Source organism: Lycorma delicatula, chromosome 6 (assembly GCF_047948215.1).
Source record: "Lycorma delicatula isolate Av1 chromosome 6, ASM4794821v1, whole genome shotgun sequence".
NCBI classification, from domain to species: domain Eukaryota; kingdom Metazoa; phylum Arthropoda; class Insecta; order Hemiptera; family Fulgoridae; genus Lycorma; species Lycorma delicatula.
In genome coordinates, this window is record NC_134460.1 from 85,337,439 (window position 1) to 85,356,911 (window position 19,473).

Consider the following 19,473-nt stretch of genomic DNA (forward strand, 5'->3'; position numbering starts at 1 on the left):
CATAATTAATCTAAACATAACCTCTTTTGCTGATTTCAGGATGTCAGCACTAATTGAAGTGCGTACACTGGAAGAGCAACATTCAATGATAAGATTTTTGTTATCAGAAGATATGAAACCGGCAGAAACTTACTCTTGAAACAGTATGGTGAAAAGTGTTTAAACCGCAGTAACGTGTATAACTAGATGGAACAAGTTAATTCAGGCAGAACATGTGCGACAGATCTTCATCGCTCTGGAAGACCAGTTGAAGTTTTGACTACCACACTGGAAAATTGCATATGTAAATGATCTTATTTGCAAAGACAGGCAAGTAAAAATTTCCCAGATTACTAGTTTTTGTAATATTAAAGTTGGAACCACACATTAAATCATTCATAACGTGCTGAATTATCGTAAAACATGTTCGAGATGCATTTCAAGACAGTTGACTCAAACCCATAAAGACAACCAGATTTGCATTTGTTCTGAGCTCAAAGAACAGTTTGTAGCAGAAGGTTGTGGATCATATAATCTGTGATGAAACATTGATACACCATTTCGAGCTCAAATCCAAATGGCAAAGACTTGAATAAAAATATCCAGATTCGTCCACCAAAAAAAAAATCCAAAAATCACACATCAACCGATAAAGTGATGTTGACAGTCTTCTGGGACTCCCAAGGCCTAATTTTTAGTGACTATTTAGAAGAACAATGTACCATGAACAGTGAGTACTATTCTAACACGCTCCAACAGAAATAAAAACTTGTGATAAGATGAAAATGTCAGGGCACTCTCTCAAAAGGTGTGATTCTCCTGCATGACAACAGATGTTCTTACATTGTTCAGAGAATGGAAGAACGCTCTTGAAGTAGGGTTGGGAGGTGTTGCCACATCCTTGTTACAGCCCAGACCTCACCCTACCTAATTTTCATTTGTTCAGCCCGCTCAAAGATTTTTTACTTGGCAAGAAGTTCAATGACAACAAAGCGGTCAAAAAAGCCGTATACGAATGGTTGAAACAGCAAGGTAAGGACTTCTACGCTGTGGGAATCAGAAAGCTAACAGAACAGTGGGACAAGTGTCTAAATGTTGCTGGAGACTATGATGAAAAGTGTGTAAGTTTCATTGCCATTGAATAAATTGTTTTTTCTCTACATCAATGTGTTTCGTTTCTACAGAAAAGTGTCAAGTTTCTACAGAAAACTTTGCCTCAGAACATCAACAAATGGCAACTGATCTCACAAAAAGCAAGTTTTTTAAAATGGTTTTATAGAAGCACACTTTCTTTCTTTAGCATGTAAAAGAATACACTGCAACAAGAATGCATCTGGCTGTACTGCTCAATTTGTACATAAGACAGTACTACAGAACAATAAAATCATTTTGTAATATATGTCTACATACTCTTAACCAGTTCATACTGTAGCAAAAAGGTAAATTGTAACTGTAGCATTTTCAAGTTTTTACTTAATCAAATCAAAAACTCAGAAATTCCTTATTCTTTAGAAACATTTAAAAACAACCAATAAGAAGTTTTAAGGAGAAAAATATTAAGAAAAAAAGGTAAATTGTAATAAAAAAATCATAAAAGCAGCAGTATTAATTAAAAACTAACCATTTAAATGTCCTAACTCCTTAGTTACTGCTTGTCTTCTTTTAATATAAACTGTTGCAACAAATCCAAGAAGAACAGTAACAATTGTTGCACCAAGTAGTAAAGCAAGCCAAGTTTCAGTGGATGTAGAATGATGAGTAAATGCACTATGTCGATCCATGGGTAAAATAGTAGGTTCTGAATATGGACCAACACCAGCTCTAGTCAAAGCAGCCACTTGTGCTGTATATGTAGAGCCTAAAGTTAAATTATTTAAAAGGATAGAAACAGTAGATGCATTTAATGACATCTGAGCTAATACTTTACTACTATTACCTTTTATCTGGATCTGAAACAATAAATAAACAAATAATTAATGACAAAATTTTTTTAAATATTAGAAATGAGAATTCAAAAAATTCAATCATTATTACTTCACACAAATTTGTCGAACTGAATTTTTCACTCATTGTTCTATGTCAGGTCTTCAAAGCTTTTACAATAATTTAAATACAAGCTGACTCATTTTTATACATATCTTTATATCACATAACATGTTCAATTTGACAACCTTTAAAGGAAGTAGTGTATCTAAAAATTCCAAGGTTCTCATATAAAGCTTTGCGAGTGTTTAGCTAAAAGTCATTGAACATTAATGGGAAGGGAAATATAAGGAAGAGGAAAACTGAGGAATGTTCCTTTGTTGAAAGAATCATGAAATTAGGCAAGCAATCCCATCCAGAAGATTGTTTCTAAGAAGTCACCTTCAAGCAGTGGGTATACAACCCACCCGTAGTCCCAAGCAAGATTGGAGTAATTTTACTCTGTTTGAAGCAGCACATCACTAATTAACAGTTTGCAATCAGCATAACTACATCTTGCAACAAATAGCAAATAGCACTTCAACCAAACACTATATAGCCACCTGATAACTGATACAGGCTTTCCATGAATCCTTCCAAAAAAATCTGGTAATCTGCAGGGCACTTGCTTAACCCCATAATTGTGAGGCACATGGAAATATACACCTAAACTGAAAATCATTAAGCCAAGGCTCACTGAAGACTACCCTGATTCATAAATACAGAAGGTACATTATAAAAATAATAATAATAAACAATAAGATAACGGAAAAATGCCAAAAACGTGATTACAATACTTAAAAATTTACATTAACCAACCTTATAACCAACTAAGATTCCGTTATGATGTTGAGGTGGAGGAGGTGACCATCTAACAAATCCAGCAGTTGTGTTTATCATACCAACTTGAATATTTTCTGGAGGTGCTGAAGGGACTACAAATAAATAAGAAAAAAATATTCATTAATATTTAAACTAATAATTCACTACATATTACAAAGTTATAAATCAGGCAACTTTATAATCCGCTTCTGATTAATTGTCATCTTTCAAAAATTAAACTTTAACACTACTTACACAACTATATATAACAATTATGAAAATTATTGCAATGTAACAGGATTACAACCTTCACTAACTTTTAATTAAAATTTAGAATCTTAAAAATGTATTCAGTTGATTTTTTAACTTTCTTTTTACTTCCTTGTTTGAAGTAAAGGAAGTATTGTAATAAAAATTTCTGTTTTTAGATTTCAATGGAATATATATCCATTTTGACCATCCCTGAATCTATTTTGAGTAATTTTGGCATGACGTCTGTACATGCATATGTATCTTGCATAACTCAAAAACAATTAGTCGTAGAATGTTGAAATTTTGTATTTAGGACTGTTGTAACATCTAGTTGTGCACCTCCCCTTTTTATTGAAATATACTGGGCCAAAAATCTGTATTCAGTCAGACCTCTAAGTAAAGTGTGATTTCAAATTTTGAAACATTTGGATTTTGGACTTTTTCTTAACTGTAGTAATAAGTCCTTGTTGAGAGTTTTTCAAAAATATATCATAAGTGGTTCTTATTTTCATTGGTTCCAGAGTTATAGGCAAATAGAATTTTAATTAATTAAATATTTGGAACTTACAAGAGTAAGGTACATTGGCTAAAATCCACTTTCATATACATGTATGTTTTTTAACTTGTTTTTTTAATTTAAATAATATATTGATTAATCAATAATTATTAACCTCTGATTGTAAAAAAAAAATATTAAAAAAAATCAGAAGTTATTCGTGAAATAAAATTTTATGTACTTTTCATTTTAAATCAAAAATTTTAAAAATCAGAGGTTAATATTATTAATAAATCAATATATTTAAATTAAAAAAAAAAAAAATTAAAAAATAATATATGTATATGAAGTAAGATTCAAACCGATGTGTGCACGGTTACAGATCCGACACATTCTCACTTACACCACATATCTACTTGGGCGACATGAAGCAAAATTAATATATTTAGGGCCATTTTTCTTGAGTATAATTGAATATTGTATGTTAATATTTTGTGATGAAGACACGTAAACAGTGTACTAATACACATACAAATACAATATGTTTAAAATCTCCAGCCTCCATTGTGCAAGTGGTAGCATCTCGGCCTTTCATTTGGGGTCCCGGGTTCAAATGCTGGTCAGGCATGTCATTTTTACACACGCTACAAATCGTTCATCTCATCCTCTGAAGCAATATCTAATAGTGGTCCCAGAGGTAAAAAAAAAGAAAAAAAGTTCGAATCAGTGTCCAAAGCCCGTACTTCCCCTTGTTAGCAAGATGTGAGAACTACTGAAAATTCACAAACTGTAGTAACAAGTGTTATAAATTCAGAATAAATATACAAAGACAAAAACCCTACAACATTCTCATTTTAAACCCAGTAAAAACATGTTAAAAATGTAAACTAAATATTTAGTAACCCTTTCCAGTTCTGTTTTTATTTTCATTGGATTTAATAAAAAATATATATATATATATATATAATAATGATGAAATATGATATGGATGATTACTTATGATGACACTTATTTGGTTCTTCATTTCTCCAATATAAATACATCATTTTTTATTTATTTATGCATTTGTTTCAGTCTACTTGATAACAAACATCTCTATAAAATTTAGTAACCTTCTCTTGTTTTGTTTTTGTTTTTTATTTTGTTGATGGTTACATCATAATATTACAAAAAAACATAGTATTAGGGAGATATAAGACTTACATTTATTAAGAGTAATAAAGGGACTTTTACTCTATTTTAATATTTCAGATAAGATTGTGGAATTAATAACTGTATAAATATTTGAAGTTAATAAAAACTAATATTTTAGTAATTGTGCAACTGTCCTCTTTATTAAAGAATTGGAGGATCGTATCTCACTTTCAAAAGAAATAAGTTTAAATGAAGTGCAGCAAAATATGTGTATATGTAATTTAATATGCATACAAGGAAATAATGTGGTGTCCACATCAGATTTTTTTTTAAAAAGTAATACAACAAAAGTCTTTTAGATATACATCTGGTCATTTTTTCTGTTGAACAATTTCATGTAAGAACAGATATTTCTTTGCATGTTATGGACATGCAGTAATAAATTTTTGTGAAAAGTTCTTTTATTAATTCTTTGATAATTTTAATTCTTTTAGAAATATTTTCCATAAAAGTTTTACTTATTCACTTCCAAGCATGATTACATTATTACAATAGTGGATTTTACTCAGAAAAATCATTAAAGTAGCTGATATTGTACACAGTTCTATGGCAGTAGAAACCCATTCAACAACTAACCACATCTTGAAAACAAAAAAAGTTTTAAATAAACATGAATTTAAAAAAAATTTATGTTTATAAAAAGTATTTTAAAAATTACATTTTAATATTCAATAATGAATTGTATACTTATTTCATACAACTCCAAACCTAATTATTTTCTGTGTATGACTATGACAAGCATTTTGAATTAGAAAGATAAAATAATGGAATTGGTAAGAGAAATATAATTTTTAATATCTTTCTGATTGATAAATTTTTATTTACCATTCAACAGTCCAAGCGCTGTTCTTTAAAATCTAAATTACAATAAAATTAAACCTTTTTTTTAAAAAAGTGAAAACAAGTTAATACTTACTATCTTCCAAAGTCTGTACTGTTTTTGAATTAGATGGTTGTCCTTCAACAGATTTAAAAAATGGGACAAGAAAAAATTCATATTTTGTAAACTTTCTTAGATTTGAAACTGTGTAACTTGTGGCTCCAGCATTAAGTACAGTAATCATGTTATATTTTTGTGATGATCCTGTTAAATCTTGAAATCTTACATACAATCCTTCAACATATTCTTCATTGCTAACAATCTAATTAAAACAAAAAACGTGAAGTTATAATAATTTATAAATGTTATAACAATTTAAAATTATTTTTATATCATATTAGTATTGTATAACAAGATACTAATACATAAAAATAATTACATATCAGTTTATACTTAACATAGTATTGTAAAAAAATTAGAACATATAAATATTAATTATGATTACCTACCTCTGATGTAATATAATTTGTACAACTAAATGCAATTTCTAAGAAAAAAACAAGTATACAGTCATAACCTAAATAACAACTTTTGGCCACTAATAAAATTAAACAGATTAAAATTTTAATCAAACAAAATTAATATACTCAAATCTCACCTGAATTTCATCTACAGTATAATCTTTTTCATCCACATTAGAAGAAATAACATATTGAGATTACAATTAGTATGAAATTTAAAATACAAAAACTTAATAAAAATATAAGGATTAATAATAAATTCAAACTTTACTTATGATTTTGATCAGTTTTTAAAAAATAAGCCTATAGAACATAAAATACAATCCCTATATGACTCAATAAACGTGCAAATCTAATGAGCTGCTGGAACTTATAATCAAATATAAACACACACATTTAAGTGATCGGTTTATAATATACAGTCTGTTATTTACTGATGAGTAAACATGAAAACATTAAACATTAAAGATCCAACTTCCTACACAGGAATCTAAGTATTATGTGGCCTTAATTGATAGGAAGCTATTTGAATATAAAACACCAAACAATTTTTCAATTTACCGTGGAAAAATCACTTAACAAACAAGAATATAAAATGTAATTTTTAAGTCATGGCTAAACATCTAACAATTTTTTCTTACAATACTTGTAACTAAAAATCAAATTAAACACAATTAAAAATAAATTAATACTAAAATTAGAAGTAAACTTTAACAAATAAGAAACAGTTCACAACACACATTGAAGCACAGAAGCACAATTCAGAGTATACAACTCAAGTGCCCCTTGGTTATTTCACTTTATTGCATTAAATTAAAAATTTGTAACATGATATAAAAAAAAAAATTTAATAAATGGTTATTTTTCACAGGAATGTTACTAATATTTCAACAGTTAAAATACCAAGGAAGTTTTTATTAGAAATACATAACCATGTTGGTTAAAGATGTATCATGTGATGTATTATTTTGAGAGTTTTGAAAAAGGAATGAAGTAATAATAATAAAAAACCTTTACCTCAACATCTAAGAGTTAAAAAGACCAAGTAGTCCAGCATTTTAAAAAATCCGTATGTGAAATGCCACATAAGCATACCATAAATGGATGGATAAGAACTGAGGACAAAAATTTCTGATGGTAATTCAATGGAAAAATGAAAAGAATCCTGAATAATGATAGACTAGGCATCTATGCAACTGGATAATTCCACTGCAATTGAAATAAATTTAGCAAACATTAAATACCACTAAAATAATAAATGGTATGATTTAATGATAGAATATTGATGAACAAAGCAAGCAATAACCAACCATTTCTGATATAATTATTACAATTAATAACATTGATTGCTGTCACTGAGAAAGAAATCTACATATTTAAGATAACTTCAGTAAGCCAATTAAAATAACACAAACATTCAAATAATGTGATATTAATAAATATATTTATATTTATTTGTAGGTTATTCTTACCTTGATTATTTGGTTAGACAGAAATCTCTGAATTATAAAGCCTATATAAATAAGATAAGAATGATCGTTAATTCAATGAACATACCTCCCAGTTTAATTTCACAGAAGTTGAAGATACAGGTGTAAGCTGGTTAAGTACAACTACTTTTGTATCAAGACGAGAACGTGCCTCATCTAACTGGTGTTGAGGAACAGCACGAGCACCGACCCCAAGAGTTCTAATTTCTGCTGATACTCCACTTGGAATTGATAAACCATGTGCATTCTCTGCTCTTACTACAAACACGTACGCTGTATCTGGTTTTAAATCAGTTATCTGTTAAAACAGAAAATAAATCAATTATTGCACTTACAATACAATTACCTAATTAGATTAAAGTAATAAGCATATCTAAACAATATTAAGCAAGAATTTATTTAACACACAACTTGTAACCATTTGATAATTATGATAACCAGTTTACTTACTGTAATTGATTGAGAATTAACTCGATGTGCAGCAACAACCCAACCGGTCTGTAAATCAGAACTGAAATACTCAACAGTATATCCAATTAAACTATGAGAATCATTATCTCCAGAATCCCAAGAAACAAAAACACTGCTTTGAGTAGCATTACTGACTCTAGGAGTTCCAGGTGGTGTAGGAAATGTAGATGGATCAGGACTCCGATGTAAATGTGATCCGGGTGCCTTCTCTACACTAAGTGAAGCAGACCATGATGTTTCCCCACTTTCTGAAGAAGCTGTGCAAGTATACAGACCAGAATCTCCTACTTGGAGGTCTACAACAAATATAAACATTTTATCAGTAAAAAATAGGAATACTACTTTAAAATAGTAAAAAAAAATAAATGAAATTTAACAGCTGCATTCAGTGACAAACAGGACTGGTCAAAAGTTCGGGTCAACTGAGATATAGCCCAGGATGGTGACTGGAAGAGGCATTAGCTCTGAGCTTCGGGGCATTAAATTGTGTTGTTATTAAAGAAAGTGTTAGAATCTATGCATTCTATGCAACAGGTTATTACGGAACATCTTGTTATAGCTAGTACAGTCCAAAACATATTTCATAGTTTTAACACAAAGTAGTATAGTCATTACGAACATTAAAAGAACTGGATGTTTTGATAGCCTTGTGTTTATAATTTCTGACAAGAATACAGATGTTTTAATATTTCTAATTTTTTTTATTTAGGCTTTGTTAACTTAAACACTTCATTTGTATAAAAACATAATAATATCTTTACTTTTATAAATAATATTTAGTCTTTTTCAGTTTTTTTTTTTTTCTAATGTAAAATCAGTTGTTTATTTATAAAATCTAATTCTCTAAAATAATTTTTCTAACTTTGACACTGATATCACACTAATCCGTTTAAGGTCATGAGGGTTATACTGGTAGTAATACGAGTAAAATAATAATAAATAAAAAGACTAAGTTGTATCTGTTTCATCAATACAATGAAACCTTTGAACTAGTTTATAAGAAAAGCATACATATAGGTGAACATGGCTCAGTTGGAAAAGACACTGTATATTGTAGTACATTATAGGTTTTACATTATAGAAGGATTCAATAAAATCCTATTACATAATAAAAGGTACTTTAAGTTACTCTTAGAATAATTACTAACAGAAAAATAGGATGAATATGATGTACTACTGCATCCAATCTACAGGTAAGCATTTAATGATCTTATGGTAAATAAGAATTCTATATAGTATATGAAGAATGTTGATTAAAGAGGCAATGGTGTAATGTATGCAGACAACGTAATCTGCTCCTCCAACATGTCTACATTTAGAATATTTAAAAATTATTCATGTACTTTTGAATGTTGCATCAGATACTGTCCTGTTTTATGAGAAAACCATCCATACACAGTTCTATAAAGATGCTAAAGTTGCAGAAGGTAGTGAAATTGATCTATGAAAGGTAAAAAAATAACTGTGATTTAGTTACACTATCGTTTAAATTTACTAGGAATTCAAACTTGCCAGTCTAAAGCAAACCACAATCTACATTCAGTTGATTTATCAAAATAGCTTCATACCTTTTAAAAATGAAAATAGAAATAAAATATTTTCAACTAACCATCAATTTGCAAAGTTCCAGTAGGCATTATGGTAATTCTGTTTGAAGTTTTTGCATCCAGGGGACTTCCATTTTTATACCATCTGATACGAGGTGGTGGTTCTCCTCTTGCTTGACAAGGTAACGTGGCAACAGACTGTAAAGGAAGTGTCTGATTTGCTGGACCAATCTCAACAATTGGTGGAGGAACATCTTCCATTGAAGTAACCTTGAAAAATTAATTAATCAATCAATCAATGACTCAATAGATTTAAATTTAAAATAATAGTAGATAAAACCTTTTTATATGTAAAACATATTCATTAAAATATTTAAATATAACTAAAATTAAAAAAATAAAAATTGCTACAAATAAAGAAAAGTACAGATTATCCAATCCAAACTGGTGAAGTGGTTCACTGGCTGTGGATACAGGATCAGAATAGAATGTACTTTATACCCTTCATATTGTAAATGTAATTTCTTACAATATTTCATTTCATAAAATGAAATTCATTTTTTAATTAACCTACAATAGTTATTATATGTATTACTGAGTAAATGTAATACTGTTACATTAGTACAGTAAATTTAGCATTTTTTATCCGAAAAATTACCTTATGGAATTTTTGTTTATAAATCGTTAGGGGGCCATGAGAGAAGCTTAACTATAGATTTGTGGGGTTCCCCCTCCCATCATTTTTGAAAAAACTCAAAAAAATTTTTAAACTCATTTATCTCGAAGTCAGTGCTTTGTAGAGAAAAAAATTTTAAACGAAAAATGTAAAGGACATTCTACAATATTTATATTTTTTTGGAATATTAGACTATATTCCAAAAAAATATTAAAAAAATCTATAATTCAAACATATTCTTTTACTGATGATTTTTTTCATAGTTCTTTCTTGTTAAACTTTTATTTCATAAACATAGATTAATAAAACTAGTATTCAGTTGGTTTTTTAATCACTAGTAAATGTCAATTTTGTTTGCTAAAAACACTATTAATATCAAGGTTTCATCATTTAAATTAATAACAACACTTTCTATGTGAGCTTCGACCAGTTCCTAAAATACATGGCTATATTCATTTTTATCTTTTTTGACAAAAATTTCTCAAAAAAAAAACTGACAGCATTTTTTCCAGTTATAGGAGTATTTCTCACATTTTTACACTTTTATTTACAAGTTTCTGTAACACCAGATGTCAGAAATGTAATGTTGTGACCTGAAATCCAGTATTTTATTACAGCTCTTATGAATCATAAATTGACATGGCAAATGGTGGTCTACAGCAAAAGATGTCAAAAATACCAGCTGATCTTAAGTGGTCTTTTTACCAGTTGTTCAAAAATCAAAAATCCTGTAGGTGTGTCAACCTCATTAGAATAAATTACTGGCAGTCATTCACTTTTAAAATAAGCCTTGTAATTATGGTTTTCTTTGATAATTTCAAATAATTCAAACATAACTTTATTGCAGCCTCTAAATTACATTGTTCATCCACAAATAACAATGTGGTAAAATGTAGGAACAATAAAATGTTGGTAGAAATATATAACCAATGATGAAAAAAGGGCTTTCATTATAAAAATGCTAAAAGAGTACCAGAACTGACTTTGTTTAGTTTAATTCAAGATATTTTTAGATACTAAATTATAATAACCCAACTTCTGTTTTTCTCTAGTTCATTGTGAGCTTTAAATAATTGTAATGTCATTTTCCCTGAATTTTTTTTGCCGTTCACTACATGAAGGAGACCAGAACAGCAATCTTTTCTTAAATTTGGAAAAGATATGAATTAACAGAAAGCAATACCCAAACCTTAATTCACTACATGAAGGAGTCTAGATCAGCAATTCATGTAAATTTGACAAAGATATTAATAGAAGCATATTAAATATATTAATTAATAGAAACAATACCCAAACCTTTCAAAGATCAAACCCAATATCGGTGAGGTTAGTAGTTGGCATGTTACTCTATGATGTTAATCTATGCGCTAACTGCTTATGTTTATTTTTAATATGGTACCTTCATATAAGTAGAATTAAAATAAAATAGAGGTTCCTACTAGAAATAATAATAAACTTACCCAATTTCATAAGTTTAATAATATTAAGTAATAAAACATCTTACTAATGTTAAAAAAAAGTACCTGTAAAAATGCTCTAGCGGTAGATGAACCAGCAACACTAAATGCAGAACAAACAAGAAATCCAGCATCATCACGTTGGGCACCTTGAATATGTAATGACCCTTCATTTGTTACATGCAAATGGCCGTATGAGTTACCAGGGAACATTAATACTTGGCTACCTTCTTTATTCCAAAACACACTTGGAGGAGGATTTCCACGAGCCACACAATCAAATGTAGCTAATCCATTTAAACCAACTTTTTGATCTAATGGCTTTGTTATAAAAGCTGGTGGTGCTGTAAAACAAAATTGTGACAATAAATTTTTAAATAACTTTAAAACAACTGTACATTTGTAAAATTACACAATAACTAGGATATTGTTGCGTGTTTCACGGCTCGATCAGGATATTGAGAGGTTGACGACAATTCATAATGTTTATATAATTACAGTTTATTGGTTTAAAATGTTCATAATTACAATCAGACAAATTAATAATAATAATAACAATGGTGATAAATACAATAATAATAATAATAATTGACAATAATAAAACAATTAATGAACACAAATATTAATATAGTAATTACAACCACAATAATAATCAGGATAATAGTAGTAAACAATAATAATATTACATGTCAATAACAAATCAAACAACAAAGTACGTGACATAATACATAATAAAAACAGTAAGTATGACATAAAAACAGAGCAAAATACATAATGTAGTCAACAAAGAATAATAATCAAAATATTACACATCAAGTAGTGATAGATAGTAAATATTAAATAAGTAAATACAGATTTCACAAAAGCAGAGTTCAAAATAAATAATTGTTCAGAATTTATTCCAGGTAAATAAATATAAAACTAGACCCATTAACAAAAGAAACCATTATAGTCTTAACACTTTTTAACCACTAATCTTGTATTAACAAACAATCGTATAGTGTTCACTTGCAAATATCTTTGCTATCTACCCTAACAGTTTATGAATGAAGTCTGTTGCATTATTTCTTTCACTTATACACTTACAGTTTTACTGTAACTCACTGATAGTATTTCTTGGTAACTGGAATTACTCATGGCATCATCTTACTCGTATCGAACTGGATTTAGAACTCACCTCACTGGACTGACATCTTGCACTCACGTCTCACAGACTCACACCTGAACTCTCCTCACTGGACCGACATTGTGACGTGTCGCTGGACTGGTTTGCAGAACTCCGCCAAACCCACACAACTCTCCTCACTGAACTGCTCGTAGAACTTCTCTTGCAGGACTGACATCGTAACGCCTTTCAGACTGGTTCTAATAGAACTCTCTTTTAGCTGGTCTACCCTGACTATTTATACTTCTAGCCTCTTTACCTACCAAACCGGACCCAAATCGAAGTGTAACAACAGTTGACCGAAGCTTTTGTTCCATGAATTCCAAATCTGGTCTCTTCTCACCATACAAGTGTTCATTGTGTGTTAGCGGATAGTATAACAAAAAACAATTGTTAAATGGACCTATACTTTACAAAAAGGGTTCTCCTTTTTGTCCCTTTCTGAATTCCTTCAATTACTACATTTTCTATTACTTTCATAATAATTGTTAGGAATCCGTTACTCAGGCTCAAGACACTGTTCTAGCTATATATGTAAAGTAATATTTACACTATTATCTTTCAAAATAGAACTTTTTTTATTAATAAAAATTTATATCAATATGATAAATTTAAAATAAAGATAATTAACAAAGGCAAATTACAATACAATTTGGTTTCAACATTTCATGTCTACCTACTGGAGTTTTTCATTCAGTTTAGACATCTTTAAAACTGTTTTATAACAAGAATTTAGTCACAAAAGGCAGTAAAATGTATGATGTATGATGCCCTTATGAATTTAAATGAATTATGTTATTATCCAAACATGCTGGAGTGCACAATTGTAAAGAATTTCCACTTACATAATTAAGGAACTTTGCCTGCCTAGTGGAGTAACCATAACTGACAGGGGTATATCCAGCTAAAAACAGAAGGGGGGAGAGCTTTCTGATTTAACTTCTTTTATGAGGGAAGGGTAGTCCATGAGGGAGATTCTATGCAATAATACACAATAACAAAAGGGAGAAAAAATATTTATTTAAAAAAAAAAACTAATTTTGTAATAATAGTTTGCAAGGATTAGATGCAAATTTTTTAACTACAACTCCAACTAATTGCTCCTTGTTAATAAAAACCCAGTGTGAGTGAATGCTTAACATAGCTAACCCATTTAATCAGTTTTCACCAATGATGATCTTTAGCCATGTTTTAATTCAATGAAGAGAGCTAAATGAATGCTTGATAGTATTTGTTATGCAGGGCTGTGAAAGCAATATCAGCAGAGCCTTTCTAATAATCAGGAAAAATGATTCGCCTTTTTTAAAACTTCAATTATAGCTGGTGCTTCCTGAATCTCATTCCACATTTTGGACCAAAATTCCCTTTCTCCTTCAGTGCCTTCTAAATTGTAGAAAATTGCCTAAGATGAAGAACTTCCACTCCATTACTCCAATGAAACACCTCTCATGTTACTGGAATTAAAATTTATCAATGAAAATGCAGACGATTTGTCTGTAGAAAATCTGACTTGTAAGGATATGATGGAATCCAAATAAGAAATTGTCAGCCAAAAATCCATTCAAATTTTTGAAACCTTTTCCAAACCTTTGGAAATTGTCCTTCTCCAAAAATCAAATGGATTTTTGGCTTGATGATTACTTCTATGCTTCTGTCGACCAGCAAGTGACAGTTACATCAATATTCAAATAAATTGCAATATTACCTGCATCTTTTAAAACAGCAATCATGAAATCCTCCACATCTTCCCGATGAACTCATAGCATGCCAACAATAGTTTTAATGAGCTGGTTGGTTTTTTTTTTTTTTCACTAACCCACCAGGTTGGTCTAGTGGTGAACGTGTCTTCCCAAATCAGCTGATTGGAAGTCGAGAGTTGCAGCGTTGAAGTCCTAGTAAAGGCAGTTACTTTTATTCGGATTTGAATACTGGATCGTGGATACCAGTGTACTTTGGTGGTTGGGTTTCAATTAATTACACATCTCAGGAATGGTCGAACTGAGGCTGTACAAGACTACACTCTTACACACCATTCTCATTCATCTTATAAAGTAATACTTGAACGGTAATTCTCAGAGGCTAAACAGAAAAAAGAAAGAAAAGGTTGGTTTTGACTATGTCAAGTGTCTTCAATTAAAGTGCATTTGCTACGGTTCCAGTATAGTGGAATACTTCGAAATTAATGCTACTAACCCAATAAGTGAAGATCTGCACATCGCTGCACGCATTTGATAAGCACCTTTTCTTTTTGCTGCATTTCTCTTTTCAGCTAAAGTCTCTAATGCCTTACCAATATCACTGAAGTGATCCTTAAAAACACAGTTGCTCTTGTAATTCTCAAACTACCTTACAAACAATTTAGGAATGCTAGCAACAAGCTTGCATTATAAAACAGACTCATGAAAAAATGTAATTATCTCTTGATAGTTCCAAAGCAGTTTCAAATTTCTGGGATAACATTTTAAGTTGTTCACGAAAAGGTTAAGTTTGTAGAAAACTTAACTTGTTGTTAAAAGGCTTTTTTATACTTCTGTCTCAAGATCACCTGTACACCTCCTTCTTTCTCAGACATGGTAGAACATCCATCAAAGCCTAATTCCACACACATCAGGCTCTAGATTTAAGTCTGTCACAAAATCTTCAATGGCTACTCACGACATTAAGTCCTTCAAGCTTTTCAAGTAAATGAAGACTTTTTTTAACCCTTATGATGATATAAGCTTGATAAGTAGCCTACTGTGACAATGTGTCACAGTAGCAGGGAGTAGTAGTACTAGTAGCCTACTGTGATAATGTGTCACACAGTAGTAGACAAAGGGTCACATTATCATAGTATGCTACTTACCAAAAAATGTTCTAATATCTATAGATATTAGAACATTATCTAAAATGTTCATTATAATAAAGTGGATGGCAGGTAGCCAGCATGAAAAAAACTTTACCTGTCATAAAAAATTGCATACGCTACTTACACATGTGTGAAAGTAATAACTCTACTGACTCTAACCAAAAATGCATGCGCTCTTATGTACTTGGTAAATAGCTTCTGGAATATTCCCATCATGTTATGAAATCAGACAAGAGTGACGAGAGTATTCTAGAAAACGCTTGTTGCCACAAGTATGATGGCGCTCGCATGTGACAGTAGTCCTTAAATCTTATCTCAGATGGTGGGAGTGTCTCTATTTTATAAATAGTTTCTTTTAAAATGTTGTTTAATTAAAAATTTTTCACAAACATTTTTTATTTATATTTTTTTTAAATATTTTTTCCATCTTGGAAGAGGGCAGCTGCCCCCCCCCCCCCCATCATCACCACTGGATACATCCATGACAACTGTTGAAAGCAGTTTAAGATGAAACCAACATCACTTTCAAAAAGAGTGTGTCACACTCAAAGGCTCCATGACAAACATTTTTAAAAATGTATTTTAAAAACTTTCATCAATTTTCACCGAATGCAAAAACTGGATAAAAAAATAAATTGAAATACAAATAATTTTGCTGTTAGCAGTTTAACACTTTTCAAAAGATAATAATTATAATTCCTATAATAATTATAATATCTATAAAAATAAGCTCTTAGAAATATTAAGTTTATTAACTAATCTTATAAAAATTGTGTTTTTTTCAGAATGGAATGAATGCTTTACAAATTATTCCTGAACCCAATTTTAGGTTTAAATTTTTTAAAACACCTACCATATGATAGAAATCAGTTTAGCCAATAGTCACCAATTAGTTTACTTTACATCTTTTTATAAAGTTAAAACAATAATGAGATAAATAAATAAACTTAAAGTATGGATAGTTTTTTTTACAACTATAGTTCAACTAGACAATATAAAAGTATTATGTAGAACTTCTAAAGAAAAAATTTATTCTACACTCTAGCTATGTAAACTGTAATAAAGATAATACTTCACAATGTTAAAATACAAAACATTATTAAAATACATGCAAAAATATTTATTTTATAGTAAACTCAAGAATATTGCATTAACTTACAATGAACTGTAAGTGATGCACGAGCTGAAATACTTCCTATATCATTTTCAGCATCACATATATACAGACCTTCATCATCTGTAGTGACATTATCTATACGTAATGACTTATCGTCCAAAATATGAGCTCTTCCTATTGGCATTTTGCCATCATCTCGACGCCATAATATTTTGGGAGGAGGGTCACCTTCCACCTTACAGTGAAATTCTACATTCTGACCTGTAACAACTGTTACATCACTTGGCTCGTTTATGAAGTATGGTTTAACTGAAACAAAAAAAAAATTCTTTTAAAAATAACTAATGTTTACTCATAAAAAAATCAATGGCATCATACAAATGAGAAATAGGAAAACAGTTAGAGACAGCATTTTTTAGCTCATAATCTTTATTGGATGCGTTTCTTCCTTGCATAATTGGAAGAAAATAATAATCATTTCACCCTTCTAAAAATTAAAAATACATTCAAAACTTGAATCATGTTTAGAATCAATTTGGAACTACATTTAGAATGTTAGTTCTTGTATAAATATGAAAAATAAAAATACCCACTAATATAAATTTGTATTAACTTGACAGAACGAGCTGCATCTGGAAATGCCAAAAACATATTATGTATGGTGTTGTGCAAAAATATAACTAATATACACCAAACTTAATTCAAAGAAATAGGAGCAACTTTGTTAAAAATAAAATGAGCAAAACATGTGGTATTAAGTTTTTTTTTAAAACTAAGATAACAAATTTCCTTGCTTAATGTCTGTCATAAAACAACTTACTGAATAAAATGAACTAGGTCTCTAATAACTGTGAAATCATTCTAACTAAACAAATACACAAGTTTTACAAATAACATTAAATAAGTAAGAAGTTTCCGTCTACACACACCAAAGGACCAATTATATATTTTTATAATTGTCTTAATTTTAATAATAATCTAATAGTACAAAATATAGTATATCTAATAGTATCAAACCACAAAAAAATATGATTTTTTTAAAAATTTAATATAAATGTTCCTTATTTAATGTTTTTTATTTTTTTTATTTAAGTACATATATTTTTTATTTAATTTTTTACAATTAATGGCTGCGATATTAATATATTTTTCAATGTAGAAACAAAAGCAAGTATATCCAGAAAATATTTAACTTCCCTGATGAAGGATACCCTTTGAAAATATAAAGCTAAAACTTATAGCATTTAGAAGAAAAAATATGAACATGAGAGGAACTTATAAACATTATTAGCATGATCATTATAAATAATAAAGGAAATTTATTTTTATGTTTAAAATTAACTTTACATCACTTGTCATTTACTAAACACTAGTGGAAAAAACTAACATCAGCATGAATATAAAGAAAAAAGAATTAAACAAATTTTTCATGCAATATGTTCATATATTTCATTGAATAAAAACAGTACATAATTTAAAAGTTGCATTCTAAAAATATAAATTTAAAATGTATCATACACAAAATGGATTAACTTTCTTATTTATATATAAATTATCCTAATATATTAATCTCATTTTAGTAATTGGTGACACACACACACACACATATATATATGTGTATTTTTTTTTGTTGAAAATTCAAATAATTCATTAACATATTGACCACTCTGCTAATACAATTTAATATTAAATGAAATACAAACCACCAAAACACAGTAAATAGATAAGTTAAACTTACCATATTAATTCCAAATCAATTTTCACAGAATCCTGCATCTTCAGTTGTTATTAAATTCTATAATTTTACACACACAGGCACGTGCACAATTATTCAGTTTTATATTTTGTGATGGTCATTTGCATTAAAACTGCTTAAGACAGAAGAACTGATTCTAATAATACTAACTATAGGCTTTCAGGCTTCCATTTTATGCTGGAATGGAATGAAATATCTGAAGTCATAAGTTATAGATATTGCCAATGTCTCTGTTGTTAAGTGAAGAACATTTTTTAATCAATTTTAAAGAAAAGAGTTGAAGACCACACATAAATTTTGCCAAAATAAGTCTCTTGGGGGGGGGATGTCCTACCATTCTTTATAGTTCATCTTTACAATCCCAAAAGAGCCCATTCGTTCTCTCTCAAGGTTAGATTTGTCTTAAGGGTGTTTTAATGTTTAATAACTTAAGTTTTCATCTTTTTTTTATAATAAAGAAAAGAATATATTTACTTTTTTCCACTTACTCTCTTTATTTTACTACAAAAATGAATGAATTATTTCTTTTTGGTATATAAAATAAAAAAAAACATAAAATTCAATAATTTCCCTCTGAAACAAACACAAAAGAAAAACACAAACTAATTGTAAAATTTCAATTTAATTTGTACATAATTAATTAAAAATCACCCTTCAGTGATGATAGTAATACAGTTATAATCATGTAAATTAACAATTCTGAAACATGGAGTATTAAGGGTTGTTTTATCTTCAATCTTCTTGAAGTAAAACACACCATCGACAACAGCAGCAGCAGTTAACTCATCATGCTGAAGGAGTAGTTGATAGGATGACTACTTTAATTAAATCTATGTAGAGGGTTGAAGCTATACGCTACATACTGTAGGGTGGTGTACTCATGATTTAGGGTAGAAGATA

General features: G+C 29.4%; 1 protein-coding gene across 4 annotated transcripts in view; it reads right to left on the reverse strand.

Annotated features, from left to right (window-relative positions):
• Positions 1 to 19,473, reverse strand: part of LOC142325993 (roundabout homolog 2-like) — a 1,010,872-nt gene that overhangs the window by 19,008 nt on the left and 972,391 nt on the right. For all 4 annotated transcript variants that reach the window (XM_075368034.1, XM_075368032.1, XM_075368033.1 and 1 more), the window contains 8 exons: positions 16,860 to 17,126; positions 11,754 to 12,031; positions 9,617 to 9,824; positions 7,987 to 8,303; positions 7,604 to 7,834; positions 5,622 to 5,847; positions 2,761 to 2,876; positions 1,601 to 1,928 (listed from right to left, as the gene is read on the reverse strand). In XM_075368034.1, coding sequence (XP_075224149.1) covers positions 1,601 to 1,928; positions 2,761 to 2,876; positions 5,622 to 5,847; positions 7,604 to 7,834; positions 7,987 to 8,303; positions 9,617 to 9,824; positions 11,754 to 12,031; positions 16,860 to 17,126 — 1,971 coding nt within the window. The remainder of the gene's footprint in view (positions 1 to 1,600; positions 1,929 to 2,760; positions 2,877 to 5,621; positions 5,848 to 7,603; positions 7,835 to 7,986; positions 8,304 to 9,616; positions 9,825 to 11,753; positions 12,032 to 16,859; positions 17,127 to 19,473) is intronic.